This window comes from Chinchilla lanigera, unplaced genomic scaffold, assembly GCF_000276665.1.
Source record: "Chinchilla lanigera isolate Chin_1 unplaced genomic scaffold, ChiLan1.0 scaffold00053, whole genome shotgun sequence".
NCBI classification, from domain to species: Eukaryota; Metazoa; Chordata; class Mammalia; order Rodentia; family Chinchillidae; genus Chinchilla; species Chinchilla lanigera.
In genome coordinates, this window is record NW_004955454.1 from 10,158,097 (window position 1) to 10,185,789 (window position 27,693).

The following is a 27,693-nucleotide window of genomic DNA, read 5'->3' on the forward strand; positions in this document are numbered from 1 at the left end:
ATACAATGTAAGCACCCTGGCTTCCTGCTGAGTCACTTAGCCAAACCTCTAGACTCCTCAAGTTGACACAATGTATCAACCATAACACATGATTATTTTCATCTCCATATTTTAAATGATGAAGATTACTAGTAAGGTTTTTAAAAAAATATTTCTATAGGAAATTTACATTTATTTTAGTAAAATGTATGATAAAGATGCTAAATAACAAGAAATCATAATCATATTTTCTTTATCTCTGGATATAAATGTGAAAACACTTGGGAATTATGCTTGTATTGCTCATATTTTAATATACGTCAATTACTTTAAAAAGAATCACACAGGGAGAAACCCCTAACACCTTCCAATGTGAATTGGAAAAAATAAATTACATGAAAAAGAATGTGCTTTCAGCTGAAAAAGAGCTTTGTTTGTTTTATGAGAACACATTCAATTTTCAAGAAATATATTCACTAAAATATGTTGTCAATCAGCTAAAAATAAACTGTTTTTCCTATTATTTTTATAGCATAATTTAGAAATATAGTTCTACATAAAGCCACATAAAGATAGGTATTTACTTAAAAGATACATAAAGCCACATAAAGATAGGTATTTACTCAAAGGATGCATCATCAGATGATTTAATCATTGTGCAAATATCATAAAATGTACTTTCACACTGTTACTAGAGACTATCATCTTACAGTACCACCATATCATACATGGCCCATAATTAACAGAAATTGTTACACAGTGCAAAACTTATTTCTGCACTTTAACACATTACTGAATTTGTTGGTGATTGTTAGTTCTATTGCATTTTCAAAAATATGTATAAATGTGCTCTTTTAGTCAATTATTATCAAAATATAACAAAATTTCAGAGGAATACAAAATTTTATCATTCAGGATTCAGGACATACATAGAACTAGTAAAGTACCTCTCTAGTTATGCACATATTTTTAACAGATTGATTTCAAGGAATGGGTTCTCTTAGGGCGAGCAAGCCTAAAATGTATACGGTAGTCTGGCAGGAGGGGAATTTATAGGTAGGAGTTCATACAGCTTTATAACATTTCTACAAAATACTCCCACAAAAATACATTGATTGATCTTTGATGGAATCACTAGAACTGTGCTTCAAAGTGGACATATCAACTAATCCCCACAGTCTACCCCTTGTCAACACAATGCTCTAGTCACAATTCACATCTCTTAAAACTACTTAACTTCCAGATATATATCAGACCACAGTAAAAATCTGAACTAACATGCTACAAGTATACTTTATGCAATAAAAATACTAACCCATCCCCAAATGGTGATGCAAACTCCTTGAGAAATGTTCATTCTTTTTGATGTGCTATAATTTAAATGCTGTAATGCAAAGTTATCTAGTATTAGTAAACCTTATGTTGGTTAACAAGGGAGATAAGAAAAAAGAAATATATATGTTCTATATTATATAAATATATTTATATAATACATATTTATATTATACAAAGAAATATATAAACATATACAGAGAGAGGGAGAGAGAAATTACCCCAGTCCCCAGTAACTCCTTCTTCATGTGTTTGTTCAGAGGTGTAAGAAGTCCAAAATTACAATATTAAAATAGCATTTTAACTTCCAGTTCTGTGGAATTAGCATTATGCTTCTTGATAAAGCCTTTATTCCCTTTGCAAGTAAGGCCATTAGATCAGAAATGTATAACGGGAACCAGTACATATTCAAACCTGTTTATTTAAGGACATGAGTCTGTGAAAGATCTAAGGACAGGGAAACCATTGAGTGACTGTGATGTGGGTTTGATGATTCATGTTAGACTTTTGTTCACTCAACCTAGAACTCTAGTTTATAAAGATGAAGTAATTCACTTTTGATGCAAATAATCAAACTATCCGTATTTTATACTTCCCAAAGTCAAATTGCTCTGACGAGTACTTTGACCTTGCCATCAGTTAATGTAACTCTTCCTTGTCTTTAGTGATTTCAGGCTGCCAAGTCATGCCCAGCATCCCAGGATCCAATAGTAGCACTGCAGATGAGGACCCGAGGGCAGGGGCAGCCGTTCTTTCTGTACATTACACCTAACAGAAGAAAGTGACTAGAGAGCTCCTTGACAGTGTTAGTATCTCTGCACATTTATTCCTCACAATCATATTAAAGGTGTGTCCGCCGAATCTTTCCAAGGTGACTGAGTGATTTGCTTATGATACAAGTTTTCTAAAGTTCCAATACGCTTAAGTCTTTGCTGCTTTTCTCTGTAATATTTCAAGACAATTCAGGCATTTCAGTATCAATTAATGTAGGGTATTTGGGGTTTATATTTAAGTAAAATGACTGGGAAAACTGTTAGAGTTCTTCCCAGTGCCTCATCATTAAATCCAGAATCTCTTCTTATGAAGGAATATCAATAAATTTAGCTTGATCCAAACCTATACTTTTTCCATCATAATTTTTCATCATTAATATCCATGACCACATATTCCCTAGAATTCTGTCTGTGCACACTTGAAAAAAATTCAATCTTTTTGAAGTCTCTTCCACCACCTGGGTCAAACTTTGTGCCTAATAGCTTGGGTCCTTTGGGGACTTGAGTCTGCTTGCAGGGATGGATGTGAAGAAGGGCACAGCGGCTTGATCTGGAAGACACTGAACATTGTCTTACAGGATAAACACTTAGTGGAGACCAGAACCCCAGTGAAAGGGAGAGCTCAGAAGCCTTCACAGGCTCAATCCTCCCACCTTCATTGCAGTCTTCACATAATGCTCCATTGTGATATTTAAGATCCTGTTTCTTCCTAACCAATTTCTTTGAAGATACCCTCTGAGAATGGGGATTTAATTTGTGATGTAATTCAGCCCCCGGAAGGATCAGACTCTGAGGTTAATGTCTAAAAATCCCAGTCTGGCACCTACAAGAGATTAGAATTTATTTTAAGACAGGCATAAAAGCAGTCACATCATTTATACAGCGTTTTAGCTAGAAATTCAAAGCTCTTAGCTCTTGTTTAGTGATATTCTCATTAATCTAGAAGTAGTCTCTAGTGTCTTTGAACCTAAACAGGTTCAACAATCAATTCTGAAACCCAGAATCCTGTCTACAAATTCATGTTTAGGATTCTGTTTCTTTAAAACCACTCCTGATTCGAAGATCTGTATCCGTGTGTACCTGTATTTGTCTGTTTCTCCAGGGAATCTGTAGTACATATTTAGAAGCTAACACTATTATGATGACTAGCAATTTTGACAACTTTCAACTGTCCAGTAAGCTGGAAATTCCCAAGCAGAAGTCAGTGCTATTGTCTTGAGATACAATTTCTTCTTCAGAGAAACCTCTTTCAAGGTTTTTTAAATCACTTGCAGAAATCCATCCACCTGAGTGAAAATAATCTCCATTTCTTAAAGCAAACTTACTGAACATGTTAACCACATCTACTAAGCATCTTCACAGCACTATCCAGATTAGCATTTGATTGAATAACTGGATATCCTAATTTAGCCAAGTTGGCATGTAAAGCTGACCACCATGAATATGCAGTATTCATTTTGCTTAGAGGCCTGTGGTGTGACTCGAGCATCTCTGCTCAAAATAAAGGCAAAGTCTCTGCCTTGTCCAGTCTTCTTGTGGGTCACTGGGAGAGGTCTGTTCCAGATGTATCGTTCTGGGGCTGGATGGGATTCTTGGATCTCGTCACGCAATGGGAAGGAAATCAGGAGGGAGCTTGTGGCCACTCCTCATTTATCACTAGACTTGGCATAATGTGTGTGTGTGTGTGTGTGTGTAGTACCAGGGATTGTCTTAGTTACTTTTCTCATTGCTGAGACAAAATATCCAACCCCTACAAGTGAAGGGATGAAAGGTTTATTGAGCTCACAGTTTCTAGAGATTTCAGGTCACAGTTGGGTGGATGGGTGGAGTGGCAGAGGGGCATCGCATAGGCAAAACAGTTCATCATGGGGAGAAGGCAGAAGGGCAGCAAAGCAGCAAAAAAGCAAGCATCAAGCACCAAGTGCCCCAGCAGCCTTCTCTCTGTACCTTAGGATGGGTAGCACTCACACTCAGGGTGTGTCTTCCCATTATCCACACCCAGAACTTTGCCAAACCAATTCATGAACTAATTTAGTAATCATACATCCTTAATCCCAGCATCACATACACTCGATCCAGCCACTTCTGGAAAAGCCCCACCTATGATGACACAAGGCTTTGGGGGACATTTAAACACAAACTATAAGAAGTTCAAACACAGGGCCTTGCTCATACTAGGCAAGAGTTGCACTGCTGAGCCCCTTCCCCAATTTCACATGAAAAGTTGTGGTACTGTGTGCAGCCTGTAAGATTAAAGAGGAAAGATTAAACTACTACAGTTGCTATAGTTGGTCACCATATGAGAATGAGTTTTCGATGCTGATATGGCTATTCTCATATCCTGCAATTGCACAGCTGAGTGTCTTAATAAGAAGTTACAGGGAGTGAGTTTCTCATTGTCCAGTCTGGCATTTATAAGTAAGCAAGGGGAGATTGGAACAGTACATGGATTTGTATATTAGAAGTGGGACATCGTTGAGAATGCATGTTCAGTTTAATACAGATCCAGTGGAGAAATCTGACAAGTACTACTTCTGTCTCATTGTTAAGTTAGCAGTGTTGTTGCATTAACAGTGTGTATCCTCAGTTGCATGGGATAAAAATGATACTTCAGTCTGTGTTTTCCCACCTGATCTATAACTCCAGGCTTAGTATGAAAAAAATTAGAGTAATCACACTGAAAGAAAATATGCAAATTGTTAACCAGTTACACTTAACTCCAATTTCTTTAAAGAGAGGGAAAGTTGGAGGCCTGTTCACAGCCAAGAGGCTCTTGGAGGAGACAAGGTGACTGAACATAATATGGTGCCTCTGGTGGGATCTGGGAGAAGAAAAAGTGACACTAGCGAAAAGCAAAGAAAATATGAATAAAGTTATGTCCTTAAACAGTAGCCGTATAGCAGCAATACGCCTTTCATTGCAACCTATGTACCATCCACTGATATTAATAGTAAGAGAAATAAAGAAGAAATCTACAAAAACTGTTACTTTCACAATTTTTATGTAAATCTAAACATTACTGCAAAAATGTTAACAAATTTAAATAATTCTATGTATTTTAGTGTTTAAATTTGGCATTGATAAAATTAGTGTTATTGTAGCTATAAAATTTATTGTGGTTGTAGCCAGGCACAGTGGTGCATACCTGTAATCCCAGCACTTGGGAGACTGAGGCAGGAGGATCGTTGTGAGTTCGAGACCAGCCTGGGCTACAAAGTGAGCTCAAGGCCAGCCTGAGCTGCATAGTGAGACCCTGTCTCAAAAAAAAAAAAAAAAAAAAAAAAAGGACAAAAAAATTCGTTGTGGTACCTAATAAGTAAAATTAGTAAGTAAAATGTTTTCAATCTCATATTAATCTTTTAAATGCAAGATTAATCTTTTAAGAAAGAGAATGGCTCAAATGATAATGTCACAGATAAAACCTCTATTCAAATGTGTCATACTTTTATGAAGTAATCACATCTTTAAAAATGTATACACTAACGTTAAATTTAGCATCTGAAATTAAATATGAGGCTGAGTTTAGGTAACTGGTTAATAACTTCAGATCTACTTCTATGGTCAATTACTCAAACCAGCAGTTTCATTTTAGAGATCTCTTGTGTTTATATAGTTAATAAATACTGAAAATTTCCTACTTCCAGATTAAAGGAATAACCATATTAATTTAATGAAAGTAAAATCAGATTCACAGTCCACCAGGCTTACCGGGGGAAAATCCTTCATATATTACTATATGACATGTTTGTTACTACTGAAAATGGCCAATCTTTTTTCCTTCAGAGCCAGCAGTAATAATCCATCCACACAGTGACAGCTTGGGTGACACTTCCCACTCAATTTTACCACACTTTCCTGATCAAGCATTTTTTGTCTCATATAACAAACAAATGACAGAGGGGGATAAAATGGTTTACCCTTCCCAAGGCTGAGAGAAGGACTGATATTTGAGGAGTACAGTTTTCTATTTTGAAACTCATCACATATTTTACTCTGAAGTCTCATTTAGATAAGCATTATATTTTGGCTCTGGGTAGAGTTTTATAGAACAAGAGTATCAATTTGTGTGACAACTTTTACTTTTGTTATATCTATCCTAAAATGAAACAAAGCTCTCTAAAAGAATTTCTTAAAAAAATCTTATTCTGTGATTTAAATTTATATTCATCGCTTAGGTATTGCAGAGTTCCCTAAGTGAATATCTGTATGATATCACACACATTGATTTATCTTTATATTACATACTCTGATAAATAGCTTGCGTCTCCACATCATACTAGTGTGAATATAATTTTAGGTCCCAGAGAGAATTATTCATGCATGCATGTTTTGAATTAAAAAGAGAAAGATTGGTCAACCATTTTTCAAGAGAGAACCAGATGAAGGGCAACTTTTAATTACACTTGTTGGAGTTTCTTTCCCACTCACAAACACAGCTTTCAAGATGAGTGCTGGGAATGAGAAAACGCCTGAGGGAAGAGGTTAACTGCCTCGCAGGTCCTGTGTGAAGCCCTGCAGACGTGGAGCGGTGTATGGAAAGGCACCTTCCCCTCCCAGTTAATGTCTACAGCATGATTGCTCTCCACATGGCCGAGGACTAAGGCTGTTTCATCCCCTCCTTTCCCTCTGTCACTTCCCCTGAAGTTCTTGTTTCCCATGGGTGGTTAGTAAACAGTTTCCATATAGCAGCTGCTGCATAATTTCTTACACGCTGCAGTGTCCTCTGCTATCCTGGATAATGTGCTAAACAGTTTCTCTTTACTGTCTTTTCAGATCACTTCCTTTGAGGTGCCATAGCACATGGATTTCAGAACCGCCTGTGAGGAGGTAGGTGAAATGGCTTCTGCTTTTCACATAATTAAAACACATTATAAGCTAGAAACACTTGGCCCCACTTTCTGCAGGTGGAATTCTGCTCTAGGCAGAGGATGAGCGATGGGCTCATTTCACTTCCAGATTGTGCTTTCTTTCTGCAAAGCTAGAAAACAAAACATGCCTGGGGAAGTCTGGACTTTTAGCTTTTTCATTCAGAAGACTGGAATATATATAATATAACTGAAGCACTCCTGTCGATCACCTATGCATTGTAGATTTCAGGGAGTGAAAGTGTTGGAATTCTTTTCACACAAGTGATTATAAATTAAAAGTTATCTAAGGATAACTTTTGGCACCAAAATCCTTTAATTTGTGCTTTTAATTTATCTAAGGTTTTCAAAGTTATGTAAGTATTAATACATAAGAGGTTAGACTCTTGGTAGAGCTGTCATCACATCTTGGTAGAAGTTACAGTGATATATTGCTTTTCCCAGTATATTAAAGACCATTCAAGTGTACCTTTCAATAGCGTGTGGATGTGGGGCCCTTGGGGAACATAACCATTCCATCTGATGAAGAAAGGCTATCTTTTTTTCACTAAACACGATTCCTTTCACTCTTAAGGCAAAATACAAATATTCATAGATAAAAAGTTGAAAATATTTTGTTTAAAAAGTTAAAAATATTTTGCATTCTATATAAATAATTTCCCACAAAACAACTATAACTGCATTACCCATGGTAGAGAAATAAAAAAATATTATTAATGTTTAGGAGATGGTCATTTTATTGTATTGTATATTTACATTTCTAGCATGAATTTGTACAATCAATTCTTTATTTTCCTCTGATGCAAGTGCAAAAATATCTGTTCAAATACCACTGTTCCATTACAAAGTCTTAAATGTGAGAATAGGTCTTTCAGAAAACTAGTAAGTTGTTTTGTATTTTAATGCTATATCTCTTTTCATTTAAAAAAGTTAAGTACAATTATACTTCGTATATTTATGGTAGAACTTTTCCAATTACATCACAGTTATTTGTTAACAAAACTCTCTCATGTGCTTCGGTAAATACTATAGGGTCAAAGTATATAATTCATGCATTGTATTATCTCAACATTTTGCAGTTCTTTTTTCTCAATTGAACTAATATTTTAGAGAATTTGCACATTATTCTAAGCTTGAATTTTAATTGTCTTACCTAGTTTTACTTAGATACTCAATTTTGAATGTACCAAGTGTTCTATTTCTATCACAATGCTGTCTTCTTTTGAACAGCATAGCACTCATTCTGTGAATATTTGTGTGCATGAGACTCATGTGACACCCATGTAAGATTATAGTGGTTAAATTTTATTATAACAAAACTTATTTTAGACTTCAGAGGCTGACATAAGCTGTTCTAGGTCTCTTTTTAAAGTTGGTTTGATATGTTGAGTCAGGATATCTAGAAGATTCTCCTTATGGTTTGTCTTGGTTACTTTTCTCTCGTTTCTGGGACAAAATACCTGATGCCCCAAAGTAACGAAGGAAAGATTTATTGTGCTTACAGTTTGTGAAGGTTTCAGTCCATACTTGGCAGGTTATAAGGCAGAGTGGCACATGGCAGAGGGCTACAGCTCATGGCAGCAGAACACAGCAAAAGCAACAAGCACTAAAAAGGGAGGAATGGCGGCAAGTAGCCTCTTCCTCTCCCTTATATATGCAAATTATCCACCCGGGGCGGTGTAGCTCTCACACCCAAAATCAGTCAAACTCTGAAAGCCTGCCCCATGACCACATGAGGCTTTGAGGGGACACACAGATACAAACCATAACATGTTTTAATAGATTTAGAATGGGGATACCATCGTGATCGTCTTAGGACTGCTTCCTGGTAGAAGACTCTTTTCCTCTTGTAACAAGTTCCTTAGGAATTTTTGTCATTTACATTCTGTACACAGCAGGAGTAAACCGGTCCCAAACTCCTCAGCACAATGCTTGCATGTCTGCCACCCAGTGGCCAGTTGGCAGGATGCCAGATGCTGTGCATATGGTCAAATCACACAGAATCGGAGTTTGCCTGATATTTATAGTGGCTGAAGATTTAAGTGGACAGAAACCATAAAGAAAATTTAGTATGACTGTCATTTTGCCATGAGGAAATTGAGAGGTTTTATGAAATGTCATGGGCTGTTTAATTAATTGTTGAGAAGTAAAGGTATAATGTCCAGATCAAACTCCTAGTAATAAGCTTAAACCTCTTTTTACAGTACTACATTTCTGGAAATCATATCAAAGTGCAAGATACATTCAATATAATTTCTTTTCCTTTTGACTGTTACTAAGGAATAAAGATGAAAATCTGATATAAATTCCCATCAGTTCAAGGTAGACTATACCCTACACATGCCAGGAAGTTTCATCTTAGTAAAAAGGAGAAGAACCCTGACCAGATAATTTCCTTTTGAAAGCACCTTAACTATTCAATGCATAGACTTTTTAAAAGAAATATTTATTGGTTGCAATATTTAAATTTTTGAACATAAAGATTGCAATTCATTAAAGAATTGACTTTTATAAGTCTAGATGTAAGGGAAAATGAAGATAGAAACTTACAGAAAATACTATATGGAGAAAATGTAAAATCCAGAGGGAAAATTTTAGACAAAACCAGACACTACTATGATTATATCTGCTTTTAAAAAGTGTCATTAAATTAATGTATGTGTTCATATAAGCCAATATGTTTTCATTACTCTAGCTTTTCTTCCTATTTCATTTTCAAATTTACACTCTTTATAAGGCACGTCTTTATGTTGATTGTAAAAATACTATGTAATTCTTTTAATATAAAGTCTTGCACTACCAGCATTTCAGTAAATGATAGATTACATCATCTAGTGACATCCCAGGCATCCTATTGTAATTGTACTGTGATGTTCATGTAATAAAATTACCTAAAAATGCATTTCTCAGAACTTGTCCTCTTTCCCAAGCAAGATATGACTATTTACTATTTTATTTTAAAGAGAAAACTAACAAAACAACAACTGTGAAGACAGAAACAAAACAACACAAAAACAACAAAAATGATAGATGACCTCAAAACAAAATGATAGCAATTAATGTAATATAACAACCAATGTTAATAGCCTATCATCTTGTTTTGAAATGCTGTATCATTTTTATTGTTTTCTATGATGTTTTGTGTATGTGTTTTTGTTATTCTGGGTTTTTTCTTTTCTCTTTAAAATGAAAAACAAAATTTATATGTATATATAAAGATCACTGGAATAGGTGTACTGCTGACGTCTGTGGTTTATTTACTATTTTAATAATTAGTACATACTTGTACTTTAATTCAGCCCTTTCTATAATGAAATATAATCAATATTGCATTCCAGCTGTGGAGAAGTTAATATGTTCCCACTGAAACTGCAATAGTTTCAGTCTATGAAATAAGCCGGCTATAGACAGATTAACAGGAAACAGCACACAAATTAATTAATGTGCAGAAAGACAGTATCCATGTACTATGTATGAAACTTCAAGCGAAGGATAGGCAGCTAAAGCTTAAATCTCAATGGGGAGAGGAAAGTAGCGTGCAGACGATTTGAGAGGGCTAGGAAATTGTGCTGTGGGTGGATGAGTGGGCCCAGAGGACCGACACTGACTGGACAGTTACCCTGCATCTCACCATGGTGTTTGGATTCAGTTCTCTTTTTGCAACTTGAGTTAGTCTTCCTGGTGAATAAGATTTCAGGAAGAAGACAGAGGCAGTAGTTTTCCTGTTTTGATAACCCAGTCAGGGAGATGCAATAAGTCTGCAAATGCCTATCCCCTGCTTCAAGAGAGGAATCTCAAAGAAAGGGCGAGAGACCTGGAATCTGTGGCACCTTCCAAGCACCAGTCCATGGGGCATGATTTTCTGAGCCCTAATATAAACAACAAATGCCAAAAGAAACTGCACTATGAATAAACTGCTCTGCTGGGTCATACAGATTAATTATCCTCAGTAAGGAAAAGTGTAATAACTAATCATTAAAATATCTTGAAATAAAAATAAATAATGTGTTATAAACAAATATCACTGAAATCATAACATGGGATGTCAAAATGTATTACTAATATGTTTTGGAGTTGAATATTCTTTAACAAAAGCCTGTAGTTGATAAAAATGAGGAATCGTCCTCAGATAGGGTGGTTTCAGAAGGCTTCAAATAACAAGGAATCTTGTACCAGGAATCAACACATGGCTAGAATTTAGATGAGATAAAAGGCAAGATTGGAAGTAATCCAGTAAGGGGAAGGTAAATGATAAAACAGAGTTTGAGGCACCTGATCTGAAATAATAGCATACTACAGCTACAATAAGGTTCAGCATAATAAATTGCAAATTGCTTAAGATTACAGGCTTACAAAAGGAATTGTGTTTGACAACCAAAATACAGAAATACCTGCAAGCGTATTTGCAATTTATATTGCAGTTTCTGCCTAGTTTATTATGTTTGATCTTGTAAATTCTCTATTTCAAAAGTACCAACTACCCACAGTGAATACATTCATTATGTACTGCAAACTTACGCTAAGAAAAAGTTTCAAGATGCTGTGGAGACCCAAAAGGAGAAAGGAGGAAGATGAAGGGAAATGTTTGTCCCCTACCCTACAAAATCTGGTGAGGGACAATCCTCTTGGCTGTGCGAAGAAGGGAAATAATGATTTGATGATCTGTTAGGGCAAATGTCTCTCTAAACAAGAAACACAATCAAACCACCTGTGGGCCAACCCAGTGTTGGACAGGATAGATGGAGCCTGTCATGGCGGCTGTAGAAGGGTACCTATTTTGGTATGTCAGTGAAAATCTATGAATAAAGAGATTGCTAATCAAAAAACATAGAAAAGCAAGTGAGTTTCGTGACAACTCCCTTTCAATTTTTGATTAAAATATTAGAACATAACTTCAAAAGCTCTTAACTTCTAAGCAGGACATAGACAGATGACAGCTTACCTTTTAAAAGTTCCAAACCAGATAATAAGTTCAATTCTTTAAAAGTTTAAATATAAGATTTGATTATGCAACAAAGCATAAATCCCTGCAAATTCATAACTATTTTTCATTGATTTGAAAAATACCCAGCCAATGAGTAAGGTTTAAAGAATAGTGCCTTTTAAGTAATTAACAAATGTCATTTTTTATTAATTCCTTCATGCAAATGGTCTCCAGTGTGGAATTTAGAAAATCTAAGTGATACATTCATCAGGCACAAAAAAACAATATTTGACTTGTGTTCTTTTTATGAATCATCTTTAAAATGTTAACTTTTATGCGTGGTTTATAATCAATTAGTACTTTATATGAATTACATGCATTTCTCCACTTACGTGTGATGCATGCATAAGTGACAAGATTTAGAAATAAATAATTGTTAATTATTAAATAAATGAAAAATAAAAATCAGTAGATGGTTTATATTTATCCTAAAATTGAGGGTCAGTAATTATATAGGTAACTTTTAATTTTTAAACACTTTGTATCATTGGTGTTTCAAAAACTTGGCCCCTGAGGTTGCCGTAGATTACACAGAGCAAACGAGGACTGGAGACCGAATCTGTGCCCACTCCAGGCAGTGTGCTACGACCCCAAGTGGCATGGTTTTAGAGGAGAATTGTTTATTACTCCAAAAGTGGTCCATTACTCATTTCTTTCCTCCTAATGAACAGCTGGTTCCAGACGAGGTGCTTTTCAGAAATAGTCACACTAAATTTGGATTCCTTTTGTTTCCATTATTTATGTTATTGTTAATTTGGGGCTGTTCTATACTCCTGCGGATCAAACCTAAGCGCTTGCACATGGTAAGGCAGCGTCCTATTACTGAGATACAACACGAGCCCCACTGGGATGGTAACGACCACATCACTGATTGTAGGGTGGTTGGGGAAGGCTCCCACGGGCCATCTCTGTGGGAGAGAAACCAAAGCAAATAGTAAAGAACACAAGGAGCCCAACAGTCTGGATCCAGCCTGGACCTGCTGCTTCTCAGCCCCGGCTGCTGTCCTCGGTGAAAGTGCCTCACTTGCACAGGGCTTGAGAGAGCGCAGTGATTAATATTCTTTGGCACAGGCTCAGTGTTTGTTAATAATAAACAGATAAAAGGATGCACAGCATTTCATTCATGAGGATCCCCATCAAGCCACATGGCTCCTCCTCACCACTCAGCCTGGAAACTTATTTATTTTTTATCTTCTTTCATCTCCCCGAGGGACTCTGGCTCTAACGGAGCTGTTCACCAGTCCCCAGCATTCTCCAGCCAAAGTCTCAACTTCCGCGGACACTATCTGTTCACCTTCCAATCTCCTCAATTGCTTTTCCTCTCCTGTAAGAAACGGAATTAGAATGCCTAAATGTGAGCATATTATTTTACAGTCACATTCGGCTGGAGCACTTCTGTTCTTTCAAACCCCTGCCACGTCATTCACGGACCTGGACCCACTTCCTCCTCTTCCAAAGCATCTCGTTCCACAGTCTCTGCTGGGCCACACAATCTCTGCCTAAAGATACCTTTTTCCTTCTGCTGCAGTCTTCCTGCCTCCTTGTCTTCTCTGCTCATCACTTCCCCAATTTATTTTTTGAGACAAACCGCACATATTTTGTACCCGCTGATCCTCTTTGAAATCTCCTTCTCTACAAGAATATTTAATGCTTAACTCCTCAATGTTCTCCTACCAGATATCGCATTACATCTCATTTACACTGGTACTTTCCAAATAAGTAGGAAGATTTTCAGGTCAACAACTGTTGCCTGCTTCATATCTGATTTTCTGTGCATGTTATGTGATATTTGTAAAAGGAACGCATGTATGAGACTGAATGCATTTTCATGTGCTCTGGCTGAGACCTCATGGTAGAAATATATAATCCTATAAGCTTTGAAAAAAATTTATGTGTTTTAAGGTCAGTTTGTCCCAAGATCTTCCTGTTTGCTCCAAGCAGTTATTTTCAGGGGCTGGGGATGGGGCTTCACTCTAACAAAAATCTATCTTATTCTTCATTTTTTGTAAATTTTGTCCCTTTGGGGCCCAAAAGTGAACTGTGTTCTGTTTTCTAGACAACTATCCAGTAATTTGAGGACATTTGACGCATCACTTGAGTCAATGCTGGCTTTGTCCATGCTGGAAATGAGCTGAGAGAGCCCTTATGGATGTGCCTGAGTTCTTAACCTTTCTCTGGATGATCTGTATCTCTTTGATGTGTAACAATAGTGCACTTCTGGGCTCTCAGGAAAAAGCCCCTCTGTCATCCTGAAGTTGAAATAGCAATATTTGTGACAGCTGGGTGGGGGATGGGCTCAAATGCACTGTACACTGAAAAATCAACTGTGTTCAGCTACCTTCACCTAGCTTTGATGTATGATTTTACATCTTCACTCCGCAAATGCTTGGAGTGCCTGCATGTCTGCACCACCAAGATCACACAAGAGCATGAGATACTTTTCCTGTGAAAATGTACAAAAATCATGTTTTATAGTAAAGAAAGTCTAATTTTCTTGTGCTGAAGTATTTTTCTACTAGACATATCCACTTGAATTACATTTTAGACTAGATTAGCTGGCATGATTTAGTGAGCACCTGCTGTGTGCTGCTGCCAGGGATGAAGTAAGAATGCTGTCTTTGCACTTAAAGAAGCTTCTATTTTTTCCTAAAAGAAAGTCATAACTCTTACAAAATGACTTCAGACTAGTATATGATTATATGTGATACAGGGTGATATGGTACATATTGGCACATGGATAAATCAGTTTACAGACTGATCTTTGAAAATTGCAGTATCTAAATATATTTTTACCAGCATTACAGAAAATTCTTCTAAAGAAACAAACTAGGGGTAATCTCCATGGAAAATTATACTCTAGGAGAAAGCTTGGTATCATTTGTCCGGGACACTGCAGTCCTTAAATGTTATGGATGAAGATATATCACAATCTATCTGTCCATCTACTTAAGAACATTTCAGTAATTATCACATGAAAATGTCATTTCTAAAGTAGTTATTGCTGCTGATTTTGGGGGGTTTAGAAAGACAGCCTGAGATGATATTCTATCTCAAAGGAATTTCCATTTTTATCAGTGACAAGGGGGAAAGTTAAACGCACATACTAGGGCGAATGTTTTCCTCAGGGTGAGGGTTAAAGCACCAATATGGTTTGAAAGTTACAAGCTTCCCAGACTTCAGTGATGATCGAGGTGATAATTTAAGGCCTATAGTAAAAATCCAGAAATTGTACACATCTGCTTGCACAGTTCCCTAATATATATGAATAAAAACAGGTTTAGGAGTAAAAGAAAAATTGAGAATTTAAATTATGCTCTGCTTTTCAGGTTTTGTTGGTTGTTTTTGTTTTTGCTTTTGTCTTTTTGAGGCAGGGTCTTGCAATGCAGTTCAGGCTGGCCTTGAGATCACTTTGTAGCTCAGGCTGTCTTCTTGAACTCATGACAGTCCTCCTGCCTCAGTCTCCCAAGTGCTGGGATTACAGGCATGCACCACCGCACCCAGCTGGTTTTCTTTTCTTCACTGTACTAATATAGTAGTTCATTTAACTTGTATCCACATCCTCTCATGTCTATAAAGTTTGTGCATATGTGTGTTTGTGTGTGGACGTGAGAGTGTGTTTCTGTATAAACATGTGTGTATAGACAACTAGGAGTGACCAAATAGTGGAAGGTAGGTTACCAGTTTTAAACTTTTTACTTTTGCTTGTGTTGGTACATGTTTGCAGTAGGTAATGATCACATCCATCACGCAGATTTGGTACACGTGCATATGCAACTTCATTCCTTCTATGTCCTCTTCCTCACTCTGCCCTCCTTCCCCTTCTCTCAATTTTTATAGTAGGAACAGAAAGTACATTAGTTCCTGGCTAAGCTGGGACATGTAAAGGGAGAAGAAAGACATGGGGGTTTGTGGGTATTTGGGGGAGTGATGAAAAAGTTCTCGAACTTTAGAGTAATGGGCACACACTTCTAAATATTCTAGAAACACATGAACTACACATTTGAGAGACTTAATAGTACAGAATGTGAATTGTATGTCAATAAAGCTATTATTTTTTATTTAGATCATAACTATGAAACCAAATTTTCATTATTTTTCAAATGCAGTACAGTATTTCTTCTGTAATTCTACTCTCCAAATCTGTGTGGATTTTTTCAGCATCATATGCATTCTTGGAAGACTTAGTTTGCTTAGAATGTTCATGTTTTTTCTCTACACTGTATTGTTACACTCAGACCCAGTTTAGCACATTTTCCTTAGCTCTAGAACATTATGTGTCATGCTTTACTGTCAACAGGCCATGAGAGTATAAACTAAGAACACCTTTTTTTCTGTTTTGCTTTTTTTTGTCTGAAGACAAAGACAGGGATTTGTTTGCTGCAGGATGGTAATCAGGAGCCTTTCAAAGTCCGGCTGCACCTAGCCAAAGACATTCTGATCATCCAGGAGCAGGATGTGATATGCGTGTCTGGTGAGCCTTTCTATTCTGGTGTAAGTAGCTTTTCCTTCTGTTGACATTTTTTGTTAATAAAAATGTTTATTTGCAGAAAACACTTCATATGTTCTACTTTCAAAGCCCAATCCATGTTCCTGGGTGTAGGTCTTGTTCACATAGCTCAGGAAGCCATAGCCCAGTGTGAAGACCTACCTGGGTCCACCTTTAGAGCCTAAATCCACCATGCTGTCCGGGGACACTTAACTGTTATGAAACAAACTGACACTTGCGTTTTCTGGTTATAGGAGAGTGCATGCCATTTGTTTACACAAAATGATATAAGAAACAGAAACTTGCAACCTGCTAGATGTCCAGCACAAGTTCATGTTCTCTAAAATTGAAGAATGAGTTTTAGGAACAGTGGAGGTTAAGAGCAGAGTATATTTATTGGGGGGAAGAAAACTTCTGTCTGAGAGAGAGACAGAAGTGGGCCCAAGTGGGTTGCTCAGGAAATTGCCTTCCTCAGGGATTTTATAGAGCAATTCCATGACATGAGGCAGGTCCAAGGTGGGAAGAATGGAAAATTGTAAGGTGGGCATGAAATGGGGCAGAACTATGGTAATTGCTCAGGTAAAGTGAATTAAATCGGGGTCAAGTGGGGAAGCAAGTCATGCAGAAAGCAGGCAGGAATACAAAACAGGGGCTTTTCCTGAAGGGAGTTGGGTTAGTGACTCTTCCTGGCTTTTTCAAGGTGATGGATACCTATTTAGAATATCAATCCTTGATGTTTATCCTTAGGAAGTGTGTGGGTGCATTTATTTCATCTTTTGTCTTGAGGTCTGGCCCACAACTGGAGGTGTCTGTCTCTCCCACAGTTGCAAGGTATCTCATCTTCTGCACTGCTCCTTTGAGGGCCTAGCCCTATCTGACTGCCTATACCATTGTATCTGACTTAGCTGCCTATATATAACAAGACTGGCTAAGAACACTGTGTGAAGATCCCCCTTAGTCTTATCTTTGATATGATACAAAAGTGGAGCCCATCTCCCTGTATTAGCAAAGCAAAAAGCTTTAGGTAGTCGATGCTGGATTTAGTGTGAATGATTTTTCCCTGGAATTGCACCAAAAAGGTTCTATGGACCACCATAACAGAATTATGCCTCTTTAGCATTCCTTTCTCCAATGAGCTAACCTATGGATACATCACACTGGTGTTCATCTAGCCTCCTAAAGAGCCATGAATTTCTGCACAAAATTGATGGTGTACTTAATATGGTGGAAGCACAGCTGTGGAGAACTTCCTTAGGTGAGATTAGATTTAATTCAATGAAAAGATTTTATCATAAACAGAGTAAATTCTAGAGTTTACTGTTTGTCATGTAATATCATTAAATGCATCATTGCAGTAATGTAGCCATATGTGATCTCAGAAAAATAATTATGGAACATATTGAATGCTCGGCTCTTGTGTTCCCCTAGATATCTGCAGCCATTTAGCATGGAGGTTTAATTTGTTCCCTGCTAACAGACTTACCTTGCAGTGTTGAGTTGGCGGTGAATAATGCTGAACTGGAGTTTTCACATCACTTCTTCATGACATCCAGTGGGAGTCACACAGGGCCCTAAATCAGTGGACCCTCGCTAATGAAAGCTAATGGGCATTTTGCAGACTGTGAACTATTCTTTTGTCACAGGCCATTTAAATCATCCTGAATCATGGGCTTGGATGTCAAGGCTGATTAAAATGTTCCCATTGGATTGCCCTTTCTTCTCCTTGGTTAATAGCAGAATAGCAGTCCATTTCTTCTCTCTTTCTCTCTTTCTCTCTCTTTCTCTCTCTCTTTCTCTCTCTCTTTCTCTCTCTTTTCAGAGGACAAGTATGATTCACACAATGCTCTGGAATAAATATATCACACATGCCTTAGATCATGCATTAGATATAATTGTACATTTCATTCTTCCAGCACAAAATAATAGTATTGATTTCAAACTTTTCAAGGAAAATAGATAAAACACATAGACCCACTCTTAAAGATAAATTGTGTGAAGAAATAAACCTCAGCATACTGAGAACACAAATAGAATTATGAGGAAATTTTTCAGGGCAATGTCAACAAATGCAAGAAAAGCATTTGATAATATTCAACACCTATAAATAAGAAGCACTTTCAACAAAACATAAATCATATTTATGTGACAACAAGCACTTATGAATAACTTTATAGTTAACACTGAACATTCTTTCCAAGGGTGAAACAAATTAGAGGTCAACACCTGTACCTCTTCTACTCAACATTCTTTCGGATGTTCTAGCTTGTACAGCAATTCAGGAAATGAACACAAACAGCATAGCAATTGTAAAGGAACAGATAATATGTTATTTCTAGGTTTTATCAAGTAAGCAGATAAACTCCCAAAAATTCATGAAAAGCAGGTTAACACAAATTGAGCAGAGTTGCTGGAAATAAACACAATATTACAGTTTCTATAACTAGCAATAAGAACTTTAAAAATGAAATTTAAAAATTTACAATTCATCAAAATTATAACATTTAGGGATAAATTTAACAGAAGATGTATACAGTATCTATCCTGAAAATTACAAAACCATGATGAAGGAAATTAAATGAAATAAACAAATAAATGGAGAAAAAGAACATGATTATTAATAGAAGTTTAAACATGGATGAGTTGTTATATCTCCTCAAAAACCAAAGCCAGTGAAAACTCTCATACAGATATGTACAAGTGGTTTATAAAATTCAGGTAGAAATTCAAAGGATTGATAGTAGCCAAAGCTATCCTGATGGTGAAAACAATATTGCAGTGTTTGTTTCTTGATTTCAGAGTTTACTATAAGGTTCTAATAATAAACTTTGTGATTTCATAAATACAAACGTGTATCAGTGAAATATAGATAGTCCAAAATACAACCAAACTTGTCAGCTGAGATTTTTAATTAAGATGAATTATACACAACAGAATTTACTATTTTACCCAATTTGAAGTATACAATTCAGTGGTATAGTGCATTCTCACTGTTATATACCCACCACCATCTCTTTCTGGAATTTGTGTCATTTCATACTGAACACTGTACTTAATAACTAAAAATGCCCCATGTCCTCTCAATTCCTGATATCCAGTATTATACTTTTTCCTCTATATCTTGAATAGAGATTAACAATGAAATATTTGATCTTTCCTCTCTGTGTTATTTTACTTAGCATGATGTTTTCAAGGTTTATACATGTTAAAGCATGTATCAGAGCTTCATTCTTTTTTAAAGCAAATTAATATGTCACTGTACGGATATTACATTTGGTTTATTCATTCTCCCAGTAGTGGAATTTGTGTTGTTTTAACTTTTTGATTAAATTTGGAACGAGCACACATACCTGTTTGAGTCTCAACTTTCAGGTCTTTCTGCACAGGTCCAAAAGGGAAATTTTTGAATGAAACAGTAACTCCTATTTTTTCCCGAACCACCATAATATTTTGCACAGTACCTCTGCCACTTTATAAATATTCCAGTTTCTCAACATTCCATGCTGAATCTCTTATTTTATCTATTTTTGATAATACATGTACAAATTCATGTGAGATTGGATCTCATAGTCATTTTCAAATACATCTCCTTGTTAAGTAAGTTGAGCGTTGTCTTAGGTACTTACTGTCTATTTGTATATCTTCTTTTGGTAAATATCTACTCATATCCTTTGTTCATTTCCTATTAAGTTGATTGTTTCTTGGGGTAGAGTTGCAAGAATTCTTTATACATTTTGTGTAGTTATCTCTTGTCAGATATTTGATTCATAAACATTTTCTCCAAACATATAAGTTGCCGCTTCACTGATATATTGTCCATGGGTACCCAGAAGTTTTTACTTTTGATTAAATCAGGTTGGTCTATTTTTCATCCAATATCTGTACCTTTTGTTTCATATCTGACAAATTATTTTCAAATTCAGTGTTACTGATATTTCTCCTAGTACTTTCTTCTATGTTTATAATTTTGACTCTTACTTATAGGTCTTACATCCATTTTCAGCAAGTGTTTGTATGTGATGTTAAGTAAGTGTACAATTTAATTTGTTTGTTTTTTCTTAAAGACATTCACATCTTGGAGTTCTTTTTTTTTTTTTTTGGTTTTTCTCCGGTACCGGGAACCAAACTCACGACCTTGCACTTGCCAGGCAGGCGCTTTTTTGCCGCTGAGCTAAATCCCCAGCCCCCATCTTGGAGTTCTTAACAAAAATCATTTAGCAAACATGTAAGGATGTAGTTCTGTACCCATATTACATAGTCCAATGTTTTATATATTTGTCTTTATGGTTGTGACACAGTATTTTTTGTCTTGTTTTTACTGTAGCTTTACAACAAATTTCAAAATCAGGAACTATATGATATTCTGCTTTACTTGTTTCCAAATTGTTTTGACTAACTTGGAGTTTCTTGAGATTCAGTATGAACTTCCAAATGGATCTTTCCATTTTTGCAAAACCATTATTGCGGATTTAGTAGGGATTTCATTCCATCTGTAGATCACTCTGAGTGAAGTGAACATCTTAGCAATTTTAAGCTAAAATAGTCCATGAACATGGGATAGATTCCCACTTTTTTGTGTCTTTTAATTTCTTTTGGCAATGGCTTATAGTTTTTAAAGTATAATTCTTCCATTTCCTTTGTTTTTTTTTTTTTTAGTGTTACATTACTTTGGATTACATTGTTAAGAAATTGAGTTCTTAACTGTTTTGGATTGTTATGAGAAATCTAATTTAGTTTTGCATATTTTGTTATTGGTACTGATCTTAGAGGGAAAACTTTTAGTCCTTTTCCTTTGACTATGATGTTTTGTGTAAGTTTTTCACATTTATTCTTTGTCATTGTTAGGTGTGCCTTCCATGCCTTGTTTGTTGGTTGTTGAAATAGTGTTTCGTCACGAGCAGGTACAAAAATTTTCAGGTGCTTTTTCCTGCACCAAGTGAAATAATTATGTGCACCCCCTACCCTCACTCAATTTGCAACCCCATTACCCCTTAGCTACAAGTGTTTCCTGGGACCATCTTCCCTTTAATATTCTACCTTTGGGTTGCATCTGGGGAACTCATCTTAGCAAAGGGAATGTAGCACACTGTGCTCGCAAACTTCCAGACATTTTCTGAGCATACACTTTGTGTGGTTTTTAAAACCTTCAGTCCTCAAACACCACCATGCTGCAAAGCACATCTTTTAACCTGACCCCCTCTGTGCATTGCCTTCTTTTTTTGCCACAGTGCACTGTTCATGGGCTCTCTCTGCAGTGATAGCTTCACTTGTCATGACATTATAGGAGGTTGGAAGAGTAGGGAATTAGGGCAGTGATAATTATCCAACATTTGGAAGGAGAACATCACATTTGAGTATAACAAGTATTACCTTGAGTCTCTCTCTGCTCAAGTTAATGGAGGTGTGGGGGAGTGTTCTAAAGGCAGAGCAGATGCTACACTGGAGAACTTTCTGGAGGGTGAAGCTATGAATCTCTGTTTAGAAAACAGGGAAAGAAGGGAGGGAGAGCCTGGAAGGCAATGGCAGAGCTGTCATGGTGCAGTTTACTCACAAAGGGAGGGGGGAATTAAAGTCCATCAGACTGAAATGTCCTAGGCGATGTAGAGAATCAGAGCTTTCTATACCACTGCCAAAGGGAGGAAGCTGATATTTATGCTTCCAGACCCATCCCATTAGCTGACAGCTACATGTAGAGTTTTCATCATCTGAATCATCTGGCATGTACAGCTCAGGCCCAGAGAAAACATTTGGGCAGCGTAAGTCCTGAGGTGCAGTGGGGCAGTTGTGGGCTGAGGAGTTAGTGGCAGGCATGTCAGTTTCTCCACATCATAACCAGAGATGGACAAATGACGTGGGACTTGGCACTGACCCACTGACCATGGAAGCTGGGAATATTGGGACACGGACCCAAGTAAAAGACTTGCTGGAAGGAGCAAGGCACTGAACCAAGGAGTTGTACAATTCAATCAGCCATTATGCCAGTGTCTGCTCTTCAAGGACTAGCAGACTAGAATAAGTTTGGAGTTCAGGCTGAGTGATCTTCTGAGCTCCTTACTCTGAACTCTTTGACAGACGTACACTAGGACTCAGCACAGCTGTGGGAATCTAGAATTGAATATTCATGGTAAATGCATGAGGAGGAATCTGTGAGAAGGCAGAACACCTAATGTGAAGGTAAGCAGACACCTAGGACATGGTTTAACTTCATGTCTGGAGTTAGGAAGCAATATCGGTCCAGGGGTCAGCACATAAACATTGCAGCCTGGTGAGATTTATTGCCAAACAATATGGACACTATCAGAGTGAATTCATAAGGAAAGTTACTTACCATTAACCTTCATTAAATGATGAGCTTAAGCCCGCTCAGAACTCTTTGCCTAGGGAATGTAGGGGATCACAGTGGATTTCCAGAAAATTCTGAGAGGCATGCAGAGATAGGGTAAAGATACCCTGGCATATTTAACACATCTGACATTTTTGTTCTAGTTATGTGCAGAAGATCCTGTGAAACACTCATCATCAGGAAAAGCACTTAAACATTTGACATTTGTACTTACCAGAGACATCTAGTGAGTTAAAGCTGCGCTATCCCAAGCACTCACTTTGACTTCCGCCGGCAAAAAGGCTGCCTTTCCCTCTTCCTGGTGGTTTTCATTAGCTAGTTTACAGGAAGAGTCTGTGATTTATTCAGAGCTTATGCAATTGAAGTTTTAGCCTTGAGATCATATCAGATAAAATCTATTCCATCTATGATCATTTGAAAACAGTATCAGAATGTACACAGCATTGATGCATGATCTTTAGGTGCAGATAAAGTGACTGCTGATCAGAATGATGCATAGCATTTGTCAGACAAGTATACCAAGACATCACTTAACATGAAAGAGGGCAACACTCTCTCTTGGTGCTCAGAAATCAAATATCTAGTCCCTGTCCTTCTTGGGAACAGTCTACCATACTAAGGCAGCAATATCAGTGATTATCCTGGTGGTATTATCCCTTTCAATGTACCCTAGAAAAGAATTAAATTTAAGCTGAGCTGATTTTAAATATTGACAAGGATAATTTTAGAAGGCAAAAGGGGCTAAAATCAATACAAGATGACTATATATTTCAACTTGGAGAAAGAAGCTTCAAAGGTGTTGCCTGTAAAAGATAAGAAAATCTTAGATTTTAGATCTAATCAAAGATTTAATTGCAGACGTGACAGGACTACCAGACATTGCTAGTATGGCCAATCCCTCAGCGCAGTTTTCATGGGTATATTAGACTTAAGGATCAATACAATTCTCTCCAGTCTTTCTGGTGGAAGACCATGTACAATTAGTAGTTCCTGTAGGGAATATTTTGAAGACAACATCGAGAGAACATCTGCTTTTAACATTGAGATCTGTGCTAGGACACCATTGTGACAGGAGGCTTCTTTTTCTTTTTCCCCACATCACAAAGTTTTTGGTGGAAATTCACCGACACAGTGAGCCGAGATTTTGCACATCAAAACACACACATTATGCATGCTTTTCAAACTTTATAAATGGAATCCTACATGCCAAATATTACCTTTTAAAGTTTTAAGAGGTTGTATGGAGTTTTTTTTTTTTTTTTTGGTTTAAAATATTTAGTTGACATTGTAGTCATACGTTGCCTAACAGAGGGACAATTTCTGAGAAATGAGACATTCGCCATTTTCTTCTGTGTGAACACCACACAGTATGCTTACACAGACTAGAATGGCAAGAATATCATTAGACTGCAGAACCTGTGAAAACCATTTCTGAATATGCGGGTAATATGGAGGAAAATGTTGCTCCCTGGCACTTGACTATATTGAGGAAGAAAGGCTTGATGATCTGAGGTGTGCATACCTGTTTAATGAGTATCACTCAGGATGTACACTATTTCTCAAGATCCTGTTCATCTTATAACTCAAAGCTATCTACCTCTGAGTGCTCTGAATTCCTTTTGCCTTTAAAACAATTTTAATGTACGATTTTCTATTTTCATTGAAAGCAAATTATTGAAAACTTTTTAATATGGACCAAAATATCATCTTTTAAAGCATTTTGCCTCAGAAGCCATTGCCCATTATTTACAAATATCCAAAGATTGTAAAATGTGTTATATTGATCATACGCATGACTACTAGAATATAAATACTTAAGAATTTAAACAAACATGCTTTTGAAATGTTTGAAAGTTATTCTAAATGAATATCTTTCTAAATAATCAAAGTATCGGTGTTGGGACAGAGGATATAGCTCAGTGGCACAGTGCCTGCCTGGCAAGTGCAAGGTTGTGAGTTCAAATCCCAGTACCAAAAAAAAAAAAAAAACAAAAAAAAAAAAAAAAAAAAAAAATTGCAAAAAAAGGAAAGATTTTATTGTCATCCTGGTGTAAGAACCTGAAAGACTAGGTAAAACTCAACACATAGAATAGATGATAGGAAAGGGAAAGAAATTGCTCAAAGGAAGGAATGACTGGGATGAGGGAAAGATGAAAAAAGAAAGAAGGAAGGCAAAACATAGATATATATATGGATAACTGTGATAGCTCTATTGCTGATGTCTGAAGGTATATTGAAAGGAACAGTTAATGTTTAAAATTTTTTATGTTCTGACCAATTTTGCATGCTTATATCTGGTAATCTGATCAAATGATTTGAAAGCAACAATGTGCAATGGAACTACCCTGGTGAACTCCTACCATCTTGTCTAGTGAAACTCTGTATTACCTCTAATGTTTTATCTAATAATTATTTTTTTATTCTCTTTAATGGTTTGAACAATCTTCCATTCTTACATCTGGTAATCTGAGCAATGCAATTGAGGATAGTGATATGTAATGTAACAACCACTGTTGATTCTTATTATTTTGTCGTGAAACCCTGTTGCACTTTAAATGTTCTTGCTTTGATTTGTTTATGTTTGTGATGGTGGTATGCTGCTATTGTTCTTTTTTTTTTCTCATTTACTACTCTCTTTAAAATAAAATTTAAAAAAATGTATAGATGTTGGAAGTAGACTTGTTCTAGTCAAGACTATTCCATTAACTTCTTCAGTGATCTCAGATTCCTTATAAATAACTTAGGAGAATAAAATTTACTTCAATATTTCACTTGTAAATCAAATGAATAAAAATAATAGAATCTATCTTATTGGGTAATTAATAATTGTTAATTAAATGACTTAAAGTATGTTAAAAAGGTTTCTTGGTTACTTTCTCTCCTTGCTGAGACAAAATACCCAACACCCAAAATTAAGGAAGGAAGAAAGGAAAGGTTTATCTAGCTCACAGTCTGTGGAGGTTTCAGTCCATACTCGGCTGGCTCCAAGGCAGAGTGGCACATGGCAAAGGGCACCGGTTCATGGCTGTGGAAGATAGCAAAAGCAACAAGAGCTAAAAGGGAGGAGTGGGGGCAAGCAGCCTCTTTCTCTCCCTTACATATGCAAACTATCCACCCCCCACAGGGCGAGTATAGCACCAACACCCTTAATCCTAGCACTGGATCATGGATCAATCATAAACTCTAAAAGCCTGCCCCATGATTGCATGAGGATTTGAGGGGATACACAGACACAAACCATAACGAAAGGTACATGCAAAGGGCTCACAATTATGTTTTTATTAACATGAAACATGATACAATATTGGTACATATAGATGTGATAATAGCATAGAATGCAGAGGTCTGAATCAGAGACTGCTTCCTAAGAGATGTAGTTCAGGTATCATGTCTTAAGTATCATGTAGAATTTGTAAGATATATTTGGGTAAGAGACAGTGTAAGCAGAAATGTGTGGAAATTTATTAAGCTACAAAGTCATCGAGGATGGTGAGTGTTTCTTATGGGTTACAGTGGGACGGGATGTAAGGCACAGTGAATTGGGAGGTTGTCATTTTGCCTATAGAGTCAAATATTTGAGGAAGATCATGTTATGAGAAGAAGTAAGACAAAACTGACATGACACACATTCATCTGGCATTCTTTGTAAGAAGTCTGTTGGGACAATCCTTGGAGAATGATGGATATAAGGATCAAAACACATCAGCAAAGCTACATTGGCTTCCTGGCCTTGTAGGTCACTGTCGTCTCCACTGAACTGTTTGTATATTTCTCTCCATGCCTGTGATGACATTTACTATTATAATCTGCTGACACATGCCCTTCCTCCAGAAGACCACAAGCCTTGGAGAGTATGGGCTGTGTATCAGTAATTCCTGGAGCATGGGCACTTACTTTGAATGGCATTTGATGGGAGTGACAGTGAAGAGATGAGTTCTCTCATTGAAACATTTTAATTTGGAAGAAAGAAAATGAATGTCCTCGCAGGGTGAACAGAGGAGGAGGCAGTTTCATAGCACTAGAGTCTGGTCTCAGTCTTTCCCATTAAGAACTATTCAGAGGTGTGGAGAAGCCTAGGGCCTCACGGGGTGAGCAGCTGAGTTATCTAGAGAAGAAGAATCACACCAGAGTTTGAGAATAGAGGAAATTTGAAGCAGCTTTTTTCATCCTTGTGTGAGTGGTTTTTTGCTTTACTTTTTTTGTTGTTGTTTTCTTTTCTCACTGTGGAATCTTTGATCATGCAAGTTGACCAAGAAGCACTGCAGAAAAGGTATATGGAAAGGAAAGGTGAGGAAAACAAAATTTCATTTAGGAAGAAATAACTAGACTTAGGAAAAGTGACACCAAAATAAAGATTCTCCTCTTTATAGTGGAGGAAGCTTTTAGCAGCTCACAAAAACAATAATACACACAAATCATTTCACAATGCTAAGTATGTCAGCGTGGTTTTAATTTCCATTTCTAGCATGACCAGTGATGTTGAGTATCTTTTTTTGCATATTTATTTGCTGTTTGTATTTATTCCTCTGGGAAAAGACTATTCATTTCAGATAACCATTTTTGGATTGACACTAAATACAGGGGGTCTGATTTTTTTAAATCTTTATATTTTCTAGATGATAGTTCTTTGTTTAAGGGGTAACTGCCCTCTGTTTGTTTCATTTGCTGTGCAAGAGCTTGTTAATCTCATGTGATCCCATTTGTTGATTCTTTGTAATACTTCCTCTGTGATCAGGTCTTCTTCATAAAGTCTTTGTCTATACCCATGTTTTGTAGAGTTTTACCTCTTCCATCTTCTAGCAGATTAAGTGCTTTTATTTTTATATTTAGATCTTTGATCCATTTTTTTTTTTTTTTTTTTTTTTTTTTTTTTTTTTTTTGGTTTTTCTCCGGTACCGGGAACTGAACTCACGACCTTGCGCTTGCCAGGCAGG

The 27,693-nt window shown here is 36.7% G+C and overlaps 1 protein-coding gene across 3 annotated transcripts in view; it reads left to right on the forward strand.

The window, feature by feature from the left end:
- Sntg1 (syntrophin, gamma 1) overlaps window positions 1–27,693 on the forward strand; it is a 741,266-nt gene that overhangs the window by 459,488 nt on the left and 254,085 nt on the right. For all 3 annotated transcript variants that reach the window (XM_005396048.2, XM_005396049.2, XM_005396050.2), the window contains 2 exons: window positions 6,858–6,911; window positions 16,290–16,424. In XM_005396048.2, coding sequence (XP_005396105.1) covers window positions 6,885–6,911; window positions 16,290–16,424 — 162 coding nt within the window. In that variant the 5' untranslated portion in view covers window positions 6,858–6,884. The remainder of the gene's footprint in view (window positions 1–6,857; window positions 6,912–16,289; window positions 16,425–27,693) is intronic.